At 43.5% G+C, this 19,782-nt stretch overlaps 1 protein-coding gene across 3 annotated transcripts in view; it reads right to left on the bottom strand.

Moving 5' to 3' along the window:
• sphkap (SPHK1 interactor, AKAP domain containing) overlaps positions 1-19,782 on the bottom strand; it is a 46,356-nt gene that overhangs the window by 3,911 nt on the left and 22,663 nt on the right. For 2 of the 3 annotated variants that reach the window (XM_068709057.1, XM_068709048.1), the window contains exons 2-8: positions 18,677-18,779; positions 17,344-17,454; positions 7,003-7,062; positions 6,518-6,658; positions 5,480-5,750; positions 1,609-4,927; positions 9-170 (exon numbers count right to left, since the gene is read on the bottom strand). In XM_068709057.1, the coding sequence (XP_068565158.1) occupies positions 9-170; positions 1,609-4,927; positions 5,480-5,750; positions 6,518-6,658; positions 7,003-7,062; positions 17,344-17,454; positions 18,677-18,760 (4,148 nt within the window). In that variant the 5' untranslated portion in view covers positions 18,761-18,779. The remainder of the gene's footprint in view (positions 1-8; positions 171-1,608; positions 4,928-5,479; positions 5,751-6,517; positions 6,659-7,002; positions 7,063-17,343; positions 17,455-18,676; positions 18,780-19,782) is intronic. The other variant, XM_068709066.1, reaches the window with a different exon arrangement.

Below are 19,782 nucleotides of genomic sequence, written 5' to 3' on the forward strand. Positions count from 1 at the left end.
TTACTGACCCCTCGCTCAGCTGGATAAAACTACTGGTCTCCTCGTGGGGGTCATCCTCGGGGGTTATATGGGACCAGCTCCCCATGCTCTCTTCACTGCTAGCGCTCATTGAACGCTTGTCGCTCTTCACTACTGCAGCCACCGCCACAGTTGGCCTGTCCCTGTCACTGCTGGGGAGAGCAAACCGCAAGATGGTGGGAATGACCATCGAATAGTTTTTGCACAATGTCTGCTGCAATGTTTGGTTACTTTGGCTTTTTCGCCCCAATGTTGTTCCTCTGTTCAATACTCATGTAAAGAGTTTTCTAAAAAAAAAAAAAGCAGTGAAAGCAGTTTCGTCTTTAGAAATCATAGTACAGTATAGGAACTTCATACAAATGACAAGCATTTGTAACTTAAAAATAACACCACATAAAAATGAAGCTAATTAATTTTAATGTTTTTATTGCATCAGCCAGCTGCACTCCCCGAGGTTTTTCCGTTTCTCAGGCAACTGATTAAATTAAGTCATAATCAGAGGGATGCCATCCTTGTCAATTCCAGAGGGAAATCCGACTTGACTAGGTGAGTAAATGAGTTCCACTCTTACACAAGGGACAAACAGATTCACTCCACTTGTTCCTGGATTACATGTATTGTAAAGTGAAAAGGAGCGTGTCTTTGTGACTCTCCTGAGGCCCTGGAGCCTTTCAGCTGTTTCCCTCTGATTCACTATTGAAAAAAGTCTTATTGTGAGGATCTGAATGTCGTTAAAACACTCAGTAAAAGACCAACAGATCGTAAATGATTCCCCACATATGAATATTACATTTCTACTTTCGTCTACTTTTTTGCACATTAGCACCTCTTTCCACTAATCCAATTTCAGCTGGTTCATTTGATTCCAGACTGAGACGCATTATGCACTCCTCCAGTCTTTATTACCTTCAGAATAACCACTAAAATGTCTTCCGGTGTCTACGCTCTCCTGCCTTCTCTGAAAGGCCACTCAGACATTTTAAGTTTCTAGAGTTAGAGTGAATTTTACTTGTTTGAACTCAAAATGCAAGACTGAACAAGGGCTACATACCTTTATTACAATTGAACTGACTTCATATAAATACCATTTTCCAGCTAGCCTGCTGCCAAACAACTTCTATTGAGCAGCCTTTAATCTAATGTGACACCAAAAGTCTTTGCTATTTTAGTTGTGTCAATGTAGTCTAAATAGCTATTGAGAGTCTTGTGGTTTTTGTGGGTAAGCCAAGTGTGAGTGCAGCTTGTACCGATCAAGGTGAGTCGAACAGCCCCACAGTGGATAAAAGATGAAGCTACTAAAAGCTTTCTGCACACACAGTTCACGACCCAGACGGTGTGATTTACAGCCTATCCAAAGGTTCGTCAAACCTCACACACTGCTAAAAATAGATCACTTTTCACGGCGAATGCACCGTCTGTGTACCTGCCACTCGTTAAAAATAACGTGTGGTTCTTCATTTCTCACTGCTGCTCTTGTCAGACATATTGATCTCTAGTTTTCACATCTACAGTGTGATGATTTAAAAAAAATGTTCTGCCTAAAGGTAGGGGTCTGACTCTCACACAGAGGGGCTGTGAGCAGTGCACTACCTGTTGCCCGTAGCTCTCTCTGTTCGCTTGGTGGCCGACACTTCTGGGTGCGTTTCCTGAGGTCCTCCTACTGTCCTTTCAGGGTTTAAAAGAGTCTCTTCATCCCTCTGATCTCCCTCGATGTGGATCAGCGGCACTTCTCTGGGGCCCCTCATACGGGGTGCGCTGCCGTCACTAGTCCCGGACCCTACTCCAATACCAGTTTGCTCCTGACTGGACCTACTTCGACCACAAGTTAGATGAGACTGTTTGAAGCCCCTCCTCCTTTCACCAACAGGCATATAAGGCTGTGAGAGAGACCCAGGTGTAACCCCAGCTACATCTTGCGGGCCCCCCAAGGCAGACTTGCCAATATCCACAATGTCAGCCGCCAGGCGATTGGCAAACTGCTGCACATGGGGCTGGGAGTCTCCCGCAGCCTCCAGCTCAATACTGTCCTCTGGATCAGCAATGATCTTGTTCTTTCTCATCAAGGACTCGATAGAGCTCGACCAGGTCTCATTAATCAGCATGTCTGTAATCTGGTCGGTCTTACCCCTTTGATAGAGGCAGGAGTCTGACTTACACAGTCCTGTGGCTGACACTGAGTTGGTGTGGAAGATATTCAGGGTTTCTCCATGCACATTGCGGGCAAATCCGTCAAAAGAGTTGGCTTTTATGGGAGAGTTGACGGTCAGTCTTGAGTCTGAGGAGCGCCGGTCTGGGACAGAGGACTGTCGAATACAGAAGGGTGTTCTAGGAGAAGGTGGGAACAGGCTGTTGCTCCACTCCTTAGTCTTGGCGATGCCATACTCTCTGTTTTCCTTGTCCATGTCCCGAAGCATGAACCTGTAGAACTCCTCTGTGATACTCTCTGTGCTCGACTGTTTGGACAGGCAGGATGACGTCCTGACATTAAGGTGACCGTTTTTCTTTGATGCAGCCTGTTGTACAGCTGCAGTCAAAATGCTGCTGGCATTTTTCCCTGCATAGTAGTCCAGCAGAAGGTCAAAGCCCCTGCCCTCGGTCTCCATCTGGTTTACCATGAACCGTGAAAACTCATCCGTGATGCTCTCACAGCTGGACTGCTTAGAGATTGAGCTGCCACGGCTCAAGTTCTGACCTAACCGACTGCCAGGGCCCAATGTGTTGGGTGTGCCTGTGGGGTCTGCGTCTTCTTCTGGAATGCTCTCATAACTAGAGGCCTTCCCACGGCTCCACCTCTCGCACTGCAGCCTGCTGCGTGGCTGGCCTGTTTTAGAGGTATCCACCACGTTGAGCTCAGGGCAGTTCATGATCCTGGCCGTGACTTCAGAGGCAAAGAGGGCAAATGGGTCCTGTGGTTCATCTAGGTTTACCGATTCGTCCACCACCCGGTTCACCAGCCGCTCCATCAGCTCTGGTTGCTCCTCCGTTTTCCTCTTGATCTCACTGAGGCGCGGTGCCCGGTGTTTCTTGGAGGCAGCATTGCTGCTCTGAGCTTCTTTCCTCCTGAGCACTGTGCGGCAAGCAGGGATCAAGTAGGCTTCTGGACCTTCAGTAGACGTCCCTTTTAGGGCACAGAACCAAGGTTGTTTCCCAGTGTTGTTTTCAAGGCAGATGGCGGCCAGCTCTGTGGCCATAGACACGACTGTAGCAGCCAAATCATCGGCATAGCAAGTAATAGGTGTCCTGGACTCTGAATCCATTCTCCAAGAAAGCAGAGAACTGCAAGAGTTGAGGGAGGACTGGGGTGTGAGGGAGGACTGGGGTGTGAGGGAGGCCTGTCTGCTGTCACTGCCCGTCACTACACGTCCCCTCCTGTCTGTGCTATGAACTTGGATTTCACTCAAAGGTTCTCTGACGGCACCACCGCTCAGCTGGACCTGCTGGTGTTCAGAGAAGTCCTTGGCAGGCAAATAGGTACATTTAGACTGACTTTGTCTGCATGACGACTGCTGCTGTTTCTCTTTATCTGTGCCGTGTAGGATGCTGCACTGGTTCCAACTAATAGTGGACTGGCCATGGCCAACAAAGGACTGTAATTCACTTAAGGGATCCTTGCTCTCCTTGGTGGTAGAAGGCTCCCTGGCACAATTATTACCCTCTTGTGTCTCGTAGGACCCTTGGTCACATCTAGAGATATGACAGATTTTCTTCTGTGTCAGACAAAGGATATCAAACAGCAAATTGTTAACACTGTCCTGCAGAAACACCTGAAGGCCCGGTGCATCTTTTCCATTACCCTCGAGTTCCTTTTTCTTTTTTGCTTTCTCTAGAGCATGTGTGAATAGGCTGTCTGCCACCTCATTTATTAAGTCATCCACTTCTCTTTCATCCATGTAAGATTGTTTTGGACAAGTAATGCCATCTACTATCTTGTTATGCGTGGCCTCCAGCAGGTGGGCTATACTCCTGTAGCCTTGCGGCTGAGTCAGAACCTCAGCTGCTTCCCTGTGTAGGACCTCAGCAATGTTGGCACGAAACGCTTCGACGCTGGTACCTTCTGCTACACTGCAGTGCAGTGTGATGGCTGCAGAGGCTTTGGCAGCAGACATCAGACCACAGGATGCCGTGTGGACTTCAGCGGAATCTGCGTCAGAATCACCGCACTCCCTTGACTCCTCTGTTAGTTCCACAGCCGCTACAGCACCAGCTACCTGAGCCATGCCACACATGGCTGAGGAGAAGGAGTAGTCGCCTCGCTCCTCTTGTTCCGGCAGCTCCTCCTCCGCGTCTCCCTCTGAGGCCGATTCCATGGCAAGCTGTTCCGTCAGCAGCGGGTTGGTAATGGTGCCAATGACACTGGCAGCACAGGCCAAAGCCACCTCTACGTGTTTGGATGGGTGTCCTCCACTGTGGTGGGGGATTTGAGCCTGTGTTCTATTCCCTGGCATCTCTTGGGCTTCAGCAGTGATATCCTGGTCAGGCACATGAGACATCTGGGTCTCTGGCCATTCTGCCGCTCCATCAGAACTGTCTGGGCTTTGAACTATCACAATCTTGGGGAGTTCAAAAGAGCAAGTGCGCTGCTGGGAAGGTTCTTTGGTCTTTGAAAGACGAGTAGCGTTGGAGGTACGACCAGAGAGGGACAAGCTTACAGCAGCCTCAGAGACAAAGGAGGTTTCGTCTTGAGAGAGGCGTATGAAGGCGTCTTGCAGTACCGATTCAGCCAGATTGGTGGCGTAGTGACCAGCTGATTCCTTAGTATGGAGGCTTGCTCGCTGATGTCCTTCTTTTTTCACCTCTGCATCCTCCCTGTTCTGATAATGGGCCAGCTGTCCCCTCTGACATGCAAGTCTGACACCATGTTTCTGCGCAACCTCTACCAAGCTTTCTGCCAGGTCGCCACTCTCTGGTTCTGTGAGGAGACAGAGAAAAACAGAGAACGGCAGGGAATGAAACATGTCCACACCGATTGGAAAGCGGCTCTATCAGTGCCAAAGTGTCACAGAGAGAGTAGAAACCCTTGTAAAATTAGAGCTGGGTTTATACATTCTCAGTCACGATAGAAATCTTTCTGTAGTGTTGCTGCGTAGCCTTTCAACGTATCTTACTTTGACATGAAAGTATTTTGCTGGCCTTTCACAGTATCTCTGGGCAATAATTAATGTAGTAGGAGGACTACATGACTCTCAATGTTATCATCATTCAATGGGCTAAGGCCTAACTAACAATGAGCCAGTCATGTTTCAACACTACCATTATAAATGTTATAAGAACCTTAACAAAGCACTAGTATCCACTTGGATATGGATAGTTTTCAAGTTTAAATTACTTTACCACATCAAAACAAGTTTTGGAACAGCCACTTCATGCTGAACAGTATGTGGTCAAAGCTGTGTAGTTGAGATACCGACCAACAAACATGGCTGCAAACAAAACCCTCTATGGTGGAGGTAATGAGGCTCACCATTTCTGAAGCCATCGTCCTCGCTGTCATCACCGAGGTGTTCTGAGGCAGTCAGGAAGTCTTCTTCTATGGACGAGATGGAGCGATTAGTGTCGTCGTCGATCCGCTGCCTGGCTGCTCGGCCCTGCTGAAGCTGCCGCTCCTTCCCCCACTGCAGACCGATCAGGAACTTGTTGATCTCAAAGATGATGTTGCCAGGTTGGGCGGAGCGTCTCTGCCCTGAACACTGAACCAGGCACACACCTGTACTTCTCTGCTGCTGCTGCCCACCCTGAATGGAACATGTACAGATACCTATTATGCATGCCCACACAAATAAATACACACACATCATGTGTGTACAAAGTTCTACATGGATACACACACACACACAGTCACAAAATATGAGATATATAATATCAAACATCTTAAACCTTCTCACTCAGTCAGGTTATGGTGCTCTCATACCTGTTTTTCTTTATTTTAATCAATACTGTATACTTTTAACTATAACTGTAAACTCATTGGATCTCCTCATGCAAGTTTAATAGACTGTGCAGGCTCCTCAGGCCGTGTATTGATTCTAAAAATGGCTTTATTCAATGATGTATTTGGTGAGCTTCAAAAAGTCTATGTGATGATCACTGGCTGTAAGAGAACACTGCATTTAAATACAAATAAAAGCACGAAAGGATATGATTTAGTAGCTATATTTTCTTTTGTTTTTGTATGTATGTTTCAAGTTTAAAATGATTCTAAAATTAAAAATAAATAAAAAATCATTTCCATAAAAGTCATCCATTCTGGATGTTTTTCTGTCTAACATGCAGTTCTAGGCTACAGAGGAGGAGATGTTTTTATTGGAGTGAATGGGGGAGAATTACTAGATTAAATGAAGTTCCTCTAGTGGATTTTTCCGAGCACAAAAGGTTCAAATCTAATCACACAGAATTGCGTTAAAAAAAAGAACAGCTTGGACTCTCTGCCTAGCACTCCCGGTCAGTTAATTCAAAGGATGAAAATACTTGCAAGGGTTTATAGTGAACACCGCAAACTCACCTGAGAGGGGGCGAGTGGGTGTGTTTGGCAAGTATCTGAGGCTTCTAGGCCACCGAGCAGTAGGATCTCGTTTTCTTTCGGCTGGTGGACAGTCAGCAATTCGACAAGCTTTGGCAGGTCTGGAGACACGGATGCCAATTTCTGCAGGAGTTACCGAGCACAGGGACAGAGATGATCAAAAAAAAGCTTTTCTTCAAGCGACTTCAGAACTGAACATAATGCGATCTCCGTTGTTTTAAATTCAGAGACACATAATTATAAAATTCTTCCTGTGAGAAGTCTCGAGCCATGTGCAATTCTGTCACCACCAGCTGCAAAAAGGCTGCAAAATCTGCATATTATCGAAACAAAGCAACCCCCTAATTCTGGGTAATGATTCTGAATCCATGGCAACTGAGCCAATGATTATATGTGAAATACAGAGAACAGAGTTCCTGGGAGACGAAAAGTGGGCAGGAACGAAAAGGGACGAGGATTCTGCTCACCTTGATGCTTTTGTCGTCACGATAGTCCGTTTTTTGAGGGTCCAAATTTACAAAACAGATCTGAGAGAGACAAATAGAGAAGAAAAACATACTAGAGTGACAGTGGGAATGGGGAAATTATGACAGAGGTAAATAATATCCCAGATGTTAGATGCGGGAGTGTTGTAAAAGGTAAAGTTACTGCACTGCACAAATCCTACAAACCAGACAGAATGATAGTTTTCCTCTAAGTGACTCAACTACAGCAGCTGTCTGTCGCATCTGAATAACCACTGTCAGGCACTTTCTCTCATTGGCAGAGCCCTTTCTAAAAAAGACCTTGTTGTGTCTCAGGGGCTGCTAGCAGCAGGTGTACATCAGCAGTGATTTTTCTTTCTGTCTCCATCTCTCCTTTTTCTGCTTTTCTATTCCTCCGTCTCCACTCCTTCATTGTGCCTCTGTCACACCCTCTGCCTCCTTCTCTTTTCATCTCACCATCCTTTCGCCTCTGGCTGCACATTTAATGGTGTGTGATGGAGTCCTCGTGTCAGTGCTGGGAGTCTGGGACTGTCCGCCGGCTGCTGTTTGATTGTACGGCGCACAGCCTCTGATCTGAATTGGCAGAGCCGAGTCAGTCCTGTGTAGCTAAATGGATGAAGCATGCCACCGACAGCATTCGAGGGGCGGGGGGAGGGTTGGGGGAGTAAGTTCCCACTAACTTGCTCAAACTTAGCATGTGTATGTATGTAAATATGACATATTTGAGTCTTGAGCACGTACATATTATATACTGTATGTCTAACTTAATGCTACCGTGCTTGTCATTACTAATCAAACCAAATGTGAGTCACTGAGGCAGTCTGGGTTTTTTCATTGCAAAACACGCACAGGTGGGATGCTGCCGTCTCTCTTTTAGCTCTGCCATCTCCATATCCGCTCTGCTGTTATCCCCCACTCCACTTCTCTCCTCTATAGACCTGCGAAAAATATATATAGTTTCAAAATCAGTTTCCAGTCTTGACACACACTGCTATCTGAAATAAGTTCCCTTGAGCTGCGCTTCCACTCATTGGGCAAGGCTTCTAAAGAGCCTCAGCGCTTGTGAGATAGCGTATACTTTCCATGATTTTCATCTTTTTTTGCATTTGTCTGTGTTACATTAAACACAATGTATTCCCTGAAAGTCATGTCAAGGTTTAGAGGCCACAATAGATCCAGCATCAATGTCTATCAATGTGCTGTAGATTCAGAACTATTTCTTCTTTTAAAATCATGTCAAGTCGTCAGTCTGTTTTCTCACTGCAGATTTGAAAGTGAAGCAAAAGAACTGCTGCATTAAATAGGTCAATATACTCATGAGTTTATATTTCAAAATAAGACACTTTGCATAGTTCCCGTACTTTCGAATAACAGTCCGAGTTTGCTTTATCAAAAAGTTGAGATTGAGAGGGAACGATACCAGGGAACAACAACAACTGTCTGCAAAGTCAGTTTGAGTGTCCTTCAGCTGAAACGGTAATGCGGTGCATTCTGAACAGGTCAATTTCCCCCTCATCTCCGATCTGGTGTCCTCCAGTAAAAACGTAATATTTCCAAACTATTAAGTTTAATGTGAGGAAAATTGCCGGTTGTCAAAAATAGGAAGCCAATGACAGATGACATTAAAAGAATATTTGAACATTTTTTCCTGCCTCACCCTGATCAAGCCTCATCTGCCCTTCATGGGTTGCATCCGTAACCTACTGCACTTATCTGAATACCAAGAGTCCTTTGTCTATTCAGTGTGGAGTACAAACAGTCTGTTTATTTGCTCGTCCGTTGTGTTGTGTGATGAGGACTATTTTGTCAGATTAGCTGTTAAATGTCAATGGCATATGCATAGGACCTGAGATGAATCCACACTATTTACTGATGGACAATAGCTGTATTGTGCCTCTTGCTGATCCTAGTTTGATAGAAAATATGGCCATTGAATTTGGTTTTTAGTAATTTTGCAGAGTTCTTACGCTATTGTTTGTGTTGCTGATAACATGCATGGAATAATGTTTTTTAATTAGATTTTTGTTCTGTATCTGGATGCAGATATATGCCCTTTATCTAAATGGTGAAGCGCTATGAACAAGGAATCACCTTATGGCCTTTTCCCTATACACTAGAATGCACAAAAAAGCAAAGGCTATAATTTGGTATTTGGTGGTTCATTTTCAATTTCTATCCATACCACAACATATAAGTAAGATGTTTGGCACCTCGGCAGTATTCATTTGTACCAATATTGGAAGTCATTCCGGAAAAGCAATAAAGACACCTTCCCCCGCCTGCCAACACATCGCCTGCAGATAACACACAGTTTGAGGAGAAGCGAGGCGAGTGATCCACGATTTTGTCCTTGAGAAGGGTTGCAGCAATTTAACCCCATCAGACGGTGAGAGCCGAGAGGTAGTTGTTCTAAATTTGGGAAGCAGAGGACCTTGTAGTCATTTCTGAGTCCATGTGCGAGACGAGCCCAGGGACACGCTCCCATTCTATCAGGTTTTCACAGACATACTGGACGACGTCCACTTGTGCGCCAGCCTGTCTCTGAAGGGCTGACCACGTAAACAACAGCGAGGGTGAAAGGAAAACAAATATACAGACAGAGGAGGTAGAAGAATTTGATGCATGGATAAATCAATACCATGGAAGTCTAGTGATACAGTAGTGTTCCAAAAGAGAGAGACAGTCATAAAACGTTAGGAGAAGTTGTGTTGACTGATACATCACGGATTTTCCTTCTTTTTTTAAGTTTGGTTAACTACAACTACATAGTTCCACCTGCAGTAACAGACTATTTGGCTACTTGGGGGCAGTAGAAACAGATACAGAGCATATTACCATTCATTTGGAGTCTCGTTTCTGGCCACCTTATACATTTTAGATCAATATTCACTCTCTGGTTTGTCTCCACCGATTCCTGAGAAACATATCTGGCATTTTAGCTGCTAAATGCTCCACTATGTTGACCAGCTCGTCGCTAGCTTTGTCTGTTTGCTGTGTGGCGTTGAGCAGGTAGAGCATGGGTGTGTTCTTTAGCGCTTTGTTACTACTATGGGAGTGATGAGAGTGAACCAATATGGCAACATTGTGGGCAGGAAAACCTTAAACAACGAACTGAAACTGAGTCCTGGGTGCATCAAGCTATCCTTTCACATTAAAGTAATCATGTGATTCACTGTTAACATGAAAGTAGTGATTATACACATTTAAAAGTTTAGGTACTGTGGTGGTCAAGGCTGAAAAAACGTTGACATCCATCCAACCAAACATCCTCACTATTACTTTTTGTAGTAGTACAAGTTCATGATACTCTGTGCTTTGCTACAGAATACATAAATAATATATATATATATATATATATATATATATATATATATATACTTTTAAGCTGTTTAAACAACCAATCCATTACACACAGCTTTATGTGGCTTCAACAGTCCGTCTGCAGCAGAGATCTGGGTGTCTGTCTCTACATCTTTTTTTGCTTCACATCGGCCGCCAGACAAAGTGAAACTCAGGGCAGGGTGACTCTGACCACCTGTGCTGACGGACCAAACAAAAGCCAGATAGTCCTGGGTTTCATCCAGTATTGATGCAGAAATGGACCACAGATAAATCGACACTGAAGACTTTGAATTACCTCAAAAACTTGAAAAGAATGTCAGTATTCAGCCATTTTTCTTCAGGAAAATGGTATCGTCAGTTTTCTGTTCAGTTTGCAGAGGTGTTGATTCACGGACCCAACAGCCAAATGCTCGAGTATTGTTAGAGGCACAGTCTGTGAGTGTGTGTTCCAGACCCCAACAATGCAAACACACACACAAAAGGATTTAACTGTCCCAACTTATTTATGCATAAATCCCATTTGGCCTTAGATGTACAAAACTGTCAGGCAGGTAGATTGCTCTCTTTATTCTAGCACACACACAACTGGAGCTTATGCAGGTACTTAGCCACAGTTCCAATACAACACTATGTGCACAGACTTGGTCAATACAGCAAACCATTACAAACATTTGAGTCTCCTTTGTCCATGAAAGCTGTATTCTTCCTCAGCAGCACTACTCACTACTCTGATCCTCCCACACACAGCTGCTGCCCTTGGGCCTTCCGTCTTCCTTTTTTTTGTAATTGTGGCTCTTTTTTGCTCTTTTTATTGACTTGAAATACAGTACTTTTGGTACACCGTCCATTTAGTCCTTTATATACGCCATGCTTGTTTTGTGTGGTCTTTCTTGCCAAAAGCAATGAAATATGGCTACTTTAAAGACTAAAGAAAACAAAAGTAAACTGATATTCCCCCCTGTGATGATCTACTGGTGCTGTATTGAAAGTGTCCCTAATGCTGTTACAAAAATACGGGCTCATACTCACTAAATATAGCTCCCCCTATTGTAAAGTGTTTTGACATATCTCAGAGGTTGGCAACTTTAATTATAATCCATTTTAATTTAATTAAGTTTAATTTAATTCAAATTAAGTTCAGGGGTGGGGGGGGCAACATTAAGGCTCAGTGACTCGGCCGTATTCATTTCGCGATGCAACCCACAAGCTATACAGAGCTGGTGTGAGGACCAGACAAGCATGCTAATCTCACATACTGGTGACTGTGAACAGCCTCATTTTGTGCTCATAAATGTGGGTTTGTGCTGAAAAAATGCACAACATCAGCCGTATACATTCACCAAAAGATCATAAATATATCAGTTAATATGGACAGCAATGTGTTAATAGGTTCATACAAGGAAAAAAAGAAAAGCAGTAGTCGATGCCGAGTAGCTTCTGTGTCTCTTGCAAAGCGCCATAAATGTAAAAAGGGGGGGGGGGGGTCTTCCTTTTTTTATGATCTTGTAATTCTGTTATTCAGGACGGCTTTTGTCCCCAATTGGACAAGTCATCCTGATTTGGGAAAAGGCAGATTTCTGAGTCATTGACTGAGGGTAGGGTAAGGTTAAGGTTGGAGAAAGGCAAGTAGGTGCTATTAAAACTAACTCCAAGCTTCAACATTTTCTCCTCACCTGAACTGTATAATATCCAAACTATATTAATAGCTCAAGCTTTCCTATCAATAGTTACTTTGGCCTACAGTGTACCAAAAGCTAACCCGCACTCTAGACTGGATTACCAACCAGGGAATCGGGGCTCATGGGTGACTTTTACTCCAGGACCTCAAGTAGATTCATTCAGCCATGCCTGCACTATAGAGCCATCTATGGACTCCCCATTTTTACACATTTTAGTTATATATAAGATAAGAGATATTCACTTTTAATAACGATTATTACCGAGCTATTTAGATGAGGGCTTCTACTTTTAAGCAAGTAGTTCTCTTTATTACAGCACAACCTTGTACTGAAGACTGCAGTTTCTCATAATGTCAGATGGACTGTGTAAAGTAAAAGGAAGAAGAAAGAAAGAGGGGTTGTCTTCCTGCTCTGATCCTGTTGTAATTCAGCGCTCCAGCCGCAGCCGATGGCATATTTATTCTGTTCTCCCTCTCTCTGGGCCAGGAAGGGACAGGTCAGGACACAACCCGCTACCTGAGTGTGAAGTGTTTGAATCGGGTGATGAATGGATCCCTCTCCTCCAGGGACTCCAGGTTCAGGAATGAACAGTGTTGAGGAGGGATACTGCAGGTTTACTACACCAGACTTTCTGCTTTTGAAAAAATTGGCTCACACTCTTAGAAAAAACAACTGCAATCGCAATCTTTAACTGTCACATACAATACATCAATAAAAGGAAATGTAATGTTAATTAGATGCACAGAGATTATGTAACTATTTGCCTCGCAAAGAAAAAAAAATATATAAGGTGCCGTCTTCCTTTTCAAAATGCTCACTCGGTAAAAATCTCTCAGGGGTGTGATGAAATTCAGTGTGACTATCACAGCAACATGACACTTCTCAGTGACTTCATGCATTAAAACATGAGTGAGTGATCAAAGGTGACAACACGATGCAGCCAGAGGAGGATGATGGAGCGAAACGCAGGAAATCCAAAGCTTTTATTTTTTATTTAGCTCACAGTTTTGGGCCTTCTGCTTTCAGTCCTGAATAAGTAAACATACATCGTTTTTTTACCCTCAAACAGACATATCTTTGAAAACTCAACTTAAGGTTTGTAGTCAGCTTCTAATTTAATCAGAGTAAGCTGTTTTTAACATTTAAGCAACCCCCCAAACTCCACTCAATACTTAAATACTTGCTTACATCCATTGAAGCTAAAAAATTAAAAAAGGCAAAGTCAACCAGGGAAAACAATAAAATGCCTCTACACCTGTGTTTCTATTTGGATCAGCGTTCATTGTCTCACCATCTTATCTTTCACTTTTTTTTCTCTCAGTTTTCCACACTCCCTGTACAGTTCAGGCCAGGACAGAATAATTTACTTCTCGCACAGTGTTATCTATCGTATGGTCCTGTTTGATTGACTACTCGCATAAAAAGCAGAATGTAGAAATTGAGAGTCAGAGGAGCAATCTGTCACGTCAGAGACCGAGAGCGATGCTGTGGGCAGATGAGCCGCATCTGTTTGCAATCGCATTGAAGTTCCCTCTGATTCATAGAAAATGTGCACACAGAGTCAAGAAAACAAACAAGCATTGTCTTGTTGAAGACAGAGCTGTTTTGCTTTTACCGTTCACAAAAAACAATGAAGATTAAACTGCACAATATCAGACTCGGGTATGACTTTGTCCTGTACTGCAGAGACAAGAAGGATGTTTTCAAGTCTCTTTGTTTTCAAGATGTCAGCTGTCACAAACCGCTTTTCTAGGAAACGATGATGAGGAGGAAAAGAGTCATGGTGCACATAGATCCACTTTACAGGACTCTCTTTGATGGTCAGCGGGGCATGTTGGACTAAGGTGCGGACCATTTACCTTCCAAAAATCCTCTAAAATTTAATGAATGAGTAGTGTATTGCCAAAACTTGTATCAGTAAATACCGGGAGCTGTCTCAGATATGAAATATACTGAAAATCTTTGCTCAATCTCACAGCTGTTTGAGACCTGTGTACGTCTTAGATAATACAGCTGGTGTCTGGGGGTTTCAGGAACATTTAATGCTCACACTTACGAAGTGCGACGTGAGTGTGTGAGAACAGTGCTTTTTTGCTAAAATACTGTTATTCCTGTTACCTTGGTAATGATTATCAAACATGTTTTGGGGAGCGATATGTATTTATTCTGCATAAGACGGTCTGGCTACAATCCATGACGGAAGAATTAAAAATAAAAAGCAACTCTTACTCAAGTGATAATTTTCTGGCGAGGACAAACTGCAAGAAGTTTGAATGGCCTCCTTTAGATTATTATTAGGCTATCACTGAAGCGAGGGTGAATATGCCATTCATTTTAAGGCATGAGAGAACAGATTGCGCATTTCATTGCTGTCTTTAATGAGGTCCATCTACAGTGGAGATATTTAGCTGAATGTTATCTTCTATAAAAAAATCCTGGACTTGATGCAGTGCTAAGATATTTCATTTTGTGTTTATTTAGAGAATCAAACGGCTGTTGTCCCTCCCAACAAAAGCCTGCCTTTGAGCCACTGACAGACGTAAATCCTGAATGCATTTCATGCTTAACTTGCAATTTACAATGAGTGAGTGATCAAAGGTGACACATCAGAATTGAGCGGCAGAGAGGATTAAGCATGTGTGTCCTCTACAGCTAAAAGCCTCTCTATTTTTTTGCTTTCTCCCCTGATGCATTTTCTGGGTCTAAAGTCCTTGTGTAAACGAAACACAATGTCCTTATTAATCCAAACATGTTCTCTGTCCAGAATATCCTCACTAAACGTCAAATTCTGTTAAGAGGGAATACGGACGAGACATTTGTGTTGACAATTAGCCCCCATCTTTTCATTTCTAACGTCATGTATTATGTTTTTAAAAGCCAATTACATGATGGTATCTTCTGTGTTGTGTCATTTGCCACTTCTTGCCTTAAAATGTTGCATATTCCTTATTAACAGTTGTGATACATGACAATAACTTATAGAGTTTTGGCAAATTGTGTAGATCAATGTTCAGGACTGAACACACTATGATTAAAAACTATATGTAGCAGCAACTTAAGGGTTACAGAAGTAAGCTCAGTGGTTTGAATCAGAAAATCTAATTACAGGTTGAGAAAGAATCTGCCCCTCAATGTCAGCTCAAATAACAATTATAATTTTCTGGCTGTCGTGGTGTTTAAAGATTTGTATCTCTGCTACATCCATCCCAGCATGCACTGAGCAGAGGGCAAGGAGAGTCTGAAATGACTCAAGAACAACACCTGTGTACAGTTTTGCAGTTTTCCTGGGTCATGTTAATTAATCCTGAGATGGGTTTTCAGTTTCAGAAGGGGAGGTAACTTAAACTTGAGTGTGAGATTTGGCTCAAACCGTAACACTGGTGCCTCATTGGATGAGAGCCACGGGAACCCCGGGGAGTCCCTTTGACACGATTATGACGTCACCGAGGCTACCGGAGCACACCTTCACCCTTAGCCGTAAAACAATATTAGTAGCCAAAAAAGCCCTTTAGGTTACAGTCCTAACCTCGCTGGACAAGCAACACAATGTTTTTTGTGTTCACACACGCTTGGATCCTGAAGGAGAAATGGGTAAGTTTCCTCGTGCTCCCCCACTTTGACCTGCAGATGAAAGATCACGGAATTCCTTCAAGTTGACATTCGCTGTCCCGGGTCATTTGCTAGAGAAACTCCGCCGAACAAGTCCCAAGAAACACACGCCGATCGCTACGAACGATCTCAAGTAAGAGGCTATTGTCTGGGCAGATATAGGTCATAGTGTGTTTTTGTCGCCTTGTTTGCTTGTTTTAAGTTTAACCGTACTGTTACCGTGTATTGTGTACGTTACGGGCCGCCGAGTCCATATAACTGTTGTGCTTGTTTCTGCTGTAACAGTGCTGTTCCACACTGACTGAGCTCTGTCGTGTTTCATTCAGCTACCGTGAGTAAGGTCGGTCAACTGTGTCTTGTCAGTTAGAACGAGACACAACGAGAGTGGAGAAGTTAGAAGTCCCTCTCTGACTCAGGCTCTATTTTTAAAGATAAAAGCACAGTCCATATACGTACATCTCACATACATTGATCTCCTTACATCCACTCGTACGGAATCGTGGAATCGGAGCTCCATTCAAGGTGGCTTTTTTCCTTCACCACATACGAGCTTAGCTCAAGAGTGAATAAACTCAGAGTTGATTGAACAAACTCTGATCAGCTGTTCTGGAAATCAAAACTCACGAGTTTCCCATCTCAGGGTTAGTGAACTCAGAGTTCAGGGTTAGGCTCAGTTTGTTAAACTTGCTCTCAGAAACATGTTGTCAGCAGTGGCGTTCATTTTGTAAGGGCATGTGAAGTTGAGTTGACGTACCTGTCATGCTGAGAGTCCAGCAAGAGTGTACTTTTCATAATCAAACAAGAGAGCCAAACTATAGAAATCCTCAAGAGTTTGTGTTACAGCAGAGATGATGTTTTTAGTTTTTTTAAATCTGTGATAAAATCAACAACTGAGACGCCGCAAGCCTCTTTCTTTAATAAATTGCCTGCTGAGACTAAATTGAGCTTTTAACAATCTTTCAGCAGTTTGAAATTGCATATTTTATCACATCTACTCAAAGAAACTCTTCTGATATTTTGCAAGCAGCACAATTATTGTGAGAAATTATATTATGTAAATATATAAATACATTTTCCAACTCATTTTCAAGAAGGCAAAAACACAAGTCAAATCCGACTTTTGTTCACAAAACCCATCTCTCAGCTCGGGGAATTATTATACAAAAATTCAGCATCAGTGGATAACATCACTTTTTTCATTTGTGAACGAAGGAATAGTAATTTCCCTTTAATCAAACCCATGAGCAAGGCACTTAAAAGACTTAATATCAGACTCTCTTGTCAAAAGCTCAAAACGGTTGTTTCGCTCTTCTGCAAATGCTGGTTGGGTGACCAGGTGCACGACTAATTACAGTCTTTGTATTACCTTAACTCGTGTCCATTTTCTCAACACATAGGAAGTGACACTACAAACCTTAAGAACAACAGCTGCCTTCAAAACAGCAGCAAGGGAGCAACAAGAACCTGCTGCGTGAGCATCTTCACCATCTCACTGCCCAGACGCCACCTAGAGCAAGCAGCTTGAAGAAAGTGTGCTTTTTGGATGTCAAATTCAAACATTTACCTCGCTGTCATTTGAGGCCACAAACACGCCTCCTCCTCCAGCTTTGAGACTCGACACAAGAGACGTCTTGGTCCCCCTTTGATGCCAAAAGGGTGCGAATGTGTCATCATTCCACAGTATGCTACTCACCATGGTGCAGCTGCCCTCCGTGTCGTCGTCCAGCAGGCCCAGTCTGCACAAAGCTTTCTCATTCCTCCGCCAATACTCCGACGAGTCCAGAACACTGTTGCTGCACAGGACCTGCAGCACACAGATAAAGCCTTGCTCAGGTACAGCAGCGCTGTGAAAATCCCACCGCACAGAGACACACATGGAGCACGTGACACACACACACTGTCGCACATTCACTTTCATCTGCGTTTCCCCCCCTCTGTTGTTGGGATCAATTGACCTTCATTTCAGGGGAAGTGTCCACGGCACAGGATCAACAGCCTGTCATTTAACCAGACACTGCACAGTATAAATACAACAGTTATTGCCTTGTCCCTGGAGGGATATTTCAATGAAGCCATCAGGGTGAAACCTAGACTCATTCAGCTGCCTTCGTCAGTGATTTGTCAATTGTCCTTGTCTTATGGACGGACATACACCCATTGAAAACTGTTGAGTTTGTTGTTTCAATAACCCAATTACAATACCAATTTATTTACACGGGTGAAATTAAAGATTCCTCTCATGCTTATCACAGTGCTTGGGTCGGATCATATGATGTGTTTTTAGTTATTTATTTGTAAAAGAAGATAACCGATGTACAGCCGATAAAAGATTCACATCGCATGCTATATATAGAATAGTTCTTACGCAATTACTTTGACATATGATGACTATTACGTGCGTGTTCTCACTGTGTAATTTTAGTGACAAATCCCCCCCCCAGGAACAGACCATCTGTGCAGGCCCTCGGCCAGGTAAAGGTGACGCAGCCTCAGCTGATCTCACAGAGAGCGATCATATCAAAAGGCTGCTGGCACGAGAGAGCGGGGCCCGAGGTTCAATTATAAGAAAACATCACCGGGTGACTCCGCTGGACACTCGAGTGGAAGTCAGTTGAGATCGGGAGCGGTATAGGCTAATTAGGGACACACACCAGCCGGCACACCTGCACGCACACACGCAGTAAGAGATGCGCACAAATAGACCTACACACAATTTTAAAAAGGAAATTCAACCTAGCCTCTACCTCAGCCCACTGATCTGTGCTACTTCCCCTCCTGTCTCTTTGGCACTGGGAGATGATAAATCCACTGTGTTGACCCCAGGGCTTGGCTGTTCCTCTTATTGCACAATCCCTAGGTGTCACAGGCACCCCAGGGGAGGAAATTAAAATATCTTGCACTGAAGATAAACTGACAGGGAGGCAGATATGGGGGACGGGTATACAGGCATATGAACAGAGAAATAGAGGAAGGGGGTCACACAGCAGAGGGATACGCAGGGAGATAGATTTGCATCCATTTTTTACCTTCTTGCAGGCGCTGATGGATGAAGCCACGGTGCTCTCCGGGCTTCCTCCCTCCACCTCGACAGCCTCTGAGCCTTCAAACATGGCCGACGACTGGAAGTTACTGCAAGGCAAAGAGGGCACAGAGTTGACTTTGTCAGAGCGAGTTCTTGTCAAGTGCTCAACACTTCCCTTTAAAAATGAAATGAAAATAAAAGTCTTGGATCAGTATTCTAGGAGCAGCCCACTGCCTGTCACATTTGTTCATACTGTACAGATTTGGCAGTCATCCAACAAATTAACCAGCTATTGTCAGACTGGTGAATAATGTCAACATTCTGAGCCAAACGCTTAATCCCTTCACTTAGATTATTCCCAGGCGAGCAACAGTGCCAGCACAGCCTCTATTGCCCCATTTAAGAGAATGTACAAGTTTATGGCCTACCAAGGTGACACCTTCCATCGCTTATTAAAGAGTGCAAAAGAGTTTTAGGTGTTGCTCTTTGAATGTCGAGACCTTTTTATCACATTATAATTTATGAGAAGGCGTTGTCGCTTCTTTTAAGCTACAATAGAAAAAGAGTTTCTTTTATGGATTTCTATGATGTCTTCTCTCTGCATAAATACGCTCGTGGCACAGACTCCATGGCATGAATGCAAAACTCACTGACCCCCTTAGCGAGTTGCAGCTATTATATATTAGTGTAAAAGTAAACATTCAAGTCTCAAAGATTCATGGCCGCTTTGCCAAATCGTGAAATTTGACTTTGACAGCAATGGCGACAGAGGATATAGCAGAACAAAGGGGGGAACACAACATGTGTCCCTCATCTGGTGCTTAAAACAAATTAAACAATCTGTAGTGATGGGAACGTCTGTCAGCCTACGGCATGCCTCGACACGACATGGCAAACTCAAGATCCCTGTCATTATCCTCTGTGCATGCTTTCACTGAGATAAGGTAAATCGAAGCTTATCTGGAATGGCATAATGAGGATCAATTTGAAAAATTAAGAGGATAGAGAGGAATATTTAAATAGTAGCAGCTTTTTTTTCCCTGTAATCCACATATTTCAAAGCAAATTAAAAAGCATTTTATTTTGAAAGCCCCCCAGGGATGACACAAC

The sequence above is a fragment of the Cebidichthys violaceus genome, unplaced genomic scaffold (assembly GCF_023349555.1).
Source record: "Cebidichthys violaceus isolate CVI_PGR_0920_01 unplaced genomic scaffold, fCebVio1.0.p SCAF_1, whole genome shotgun sequence".
NCBI lineage: Eukaryota > Metazoa > Chordata > Actinopteri > Perciformes > Stichaeidae > Cebidichthys > Cebidichthys violaceus.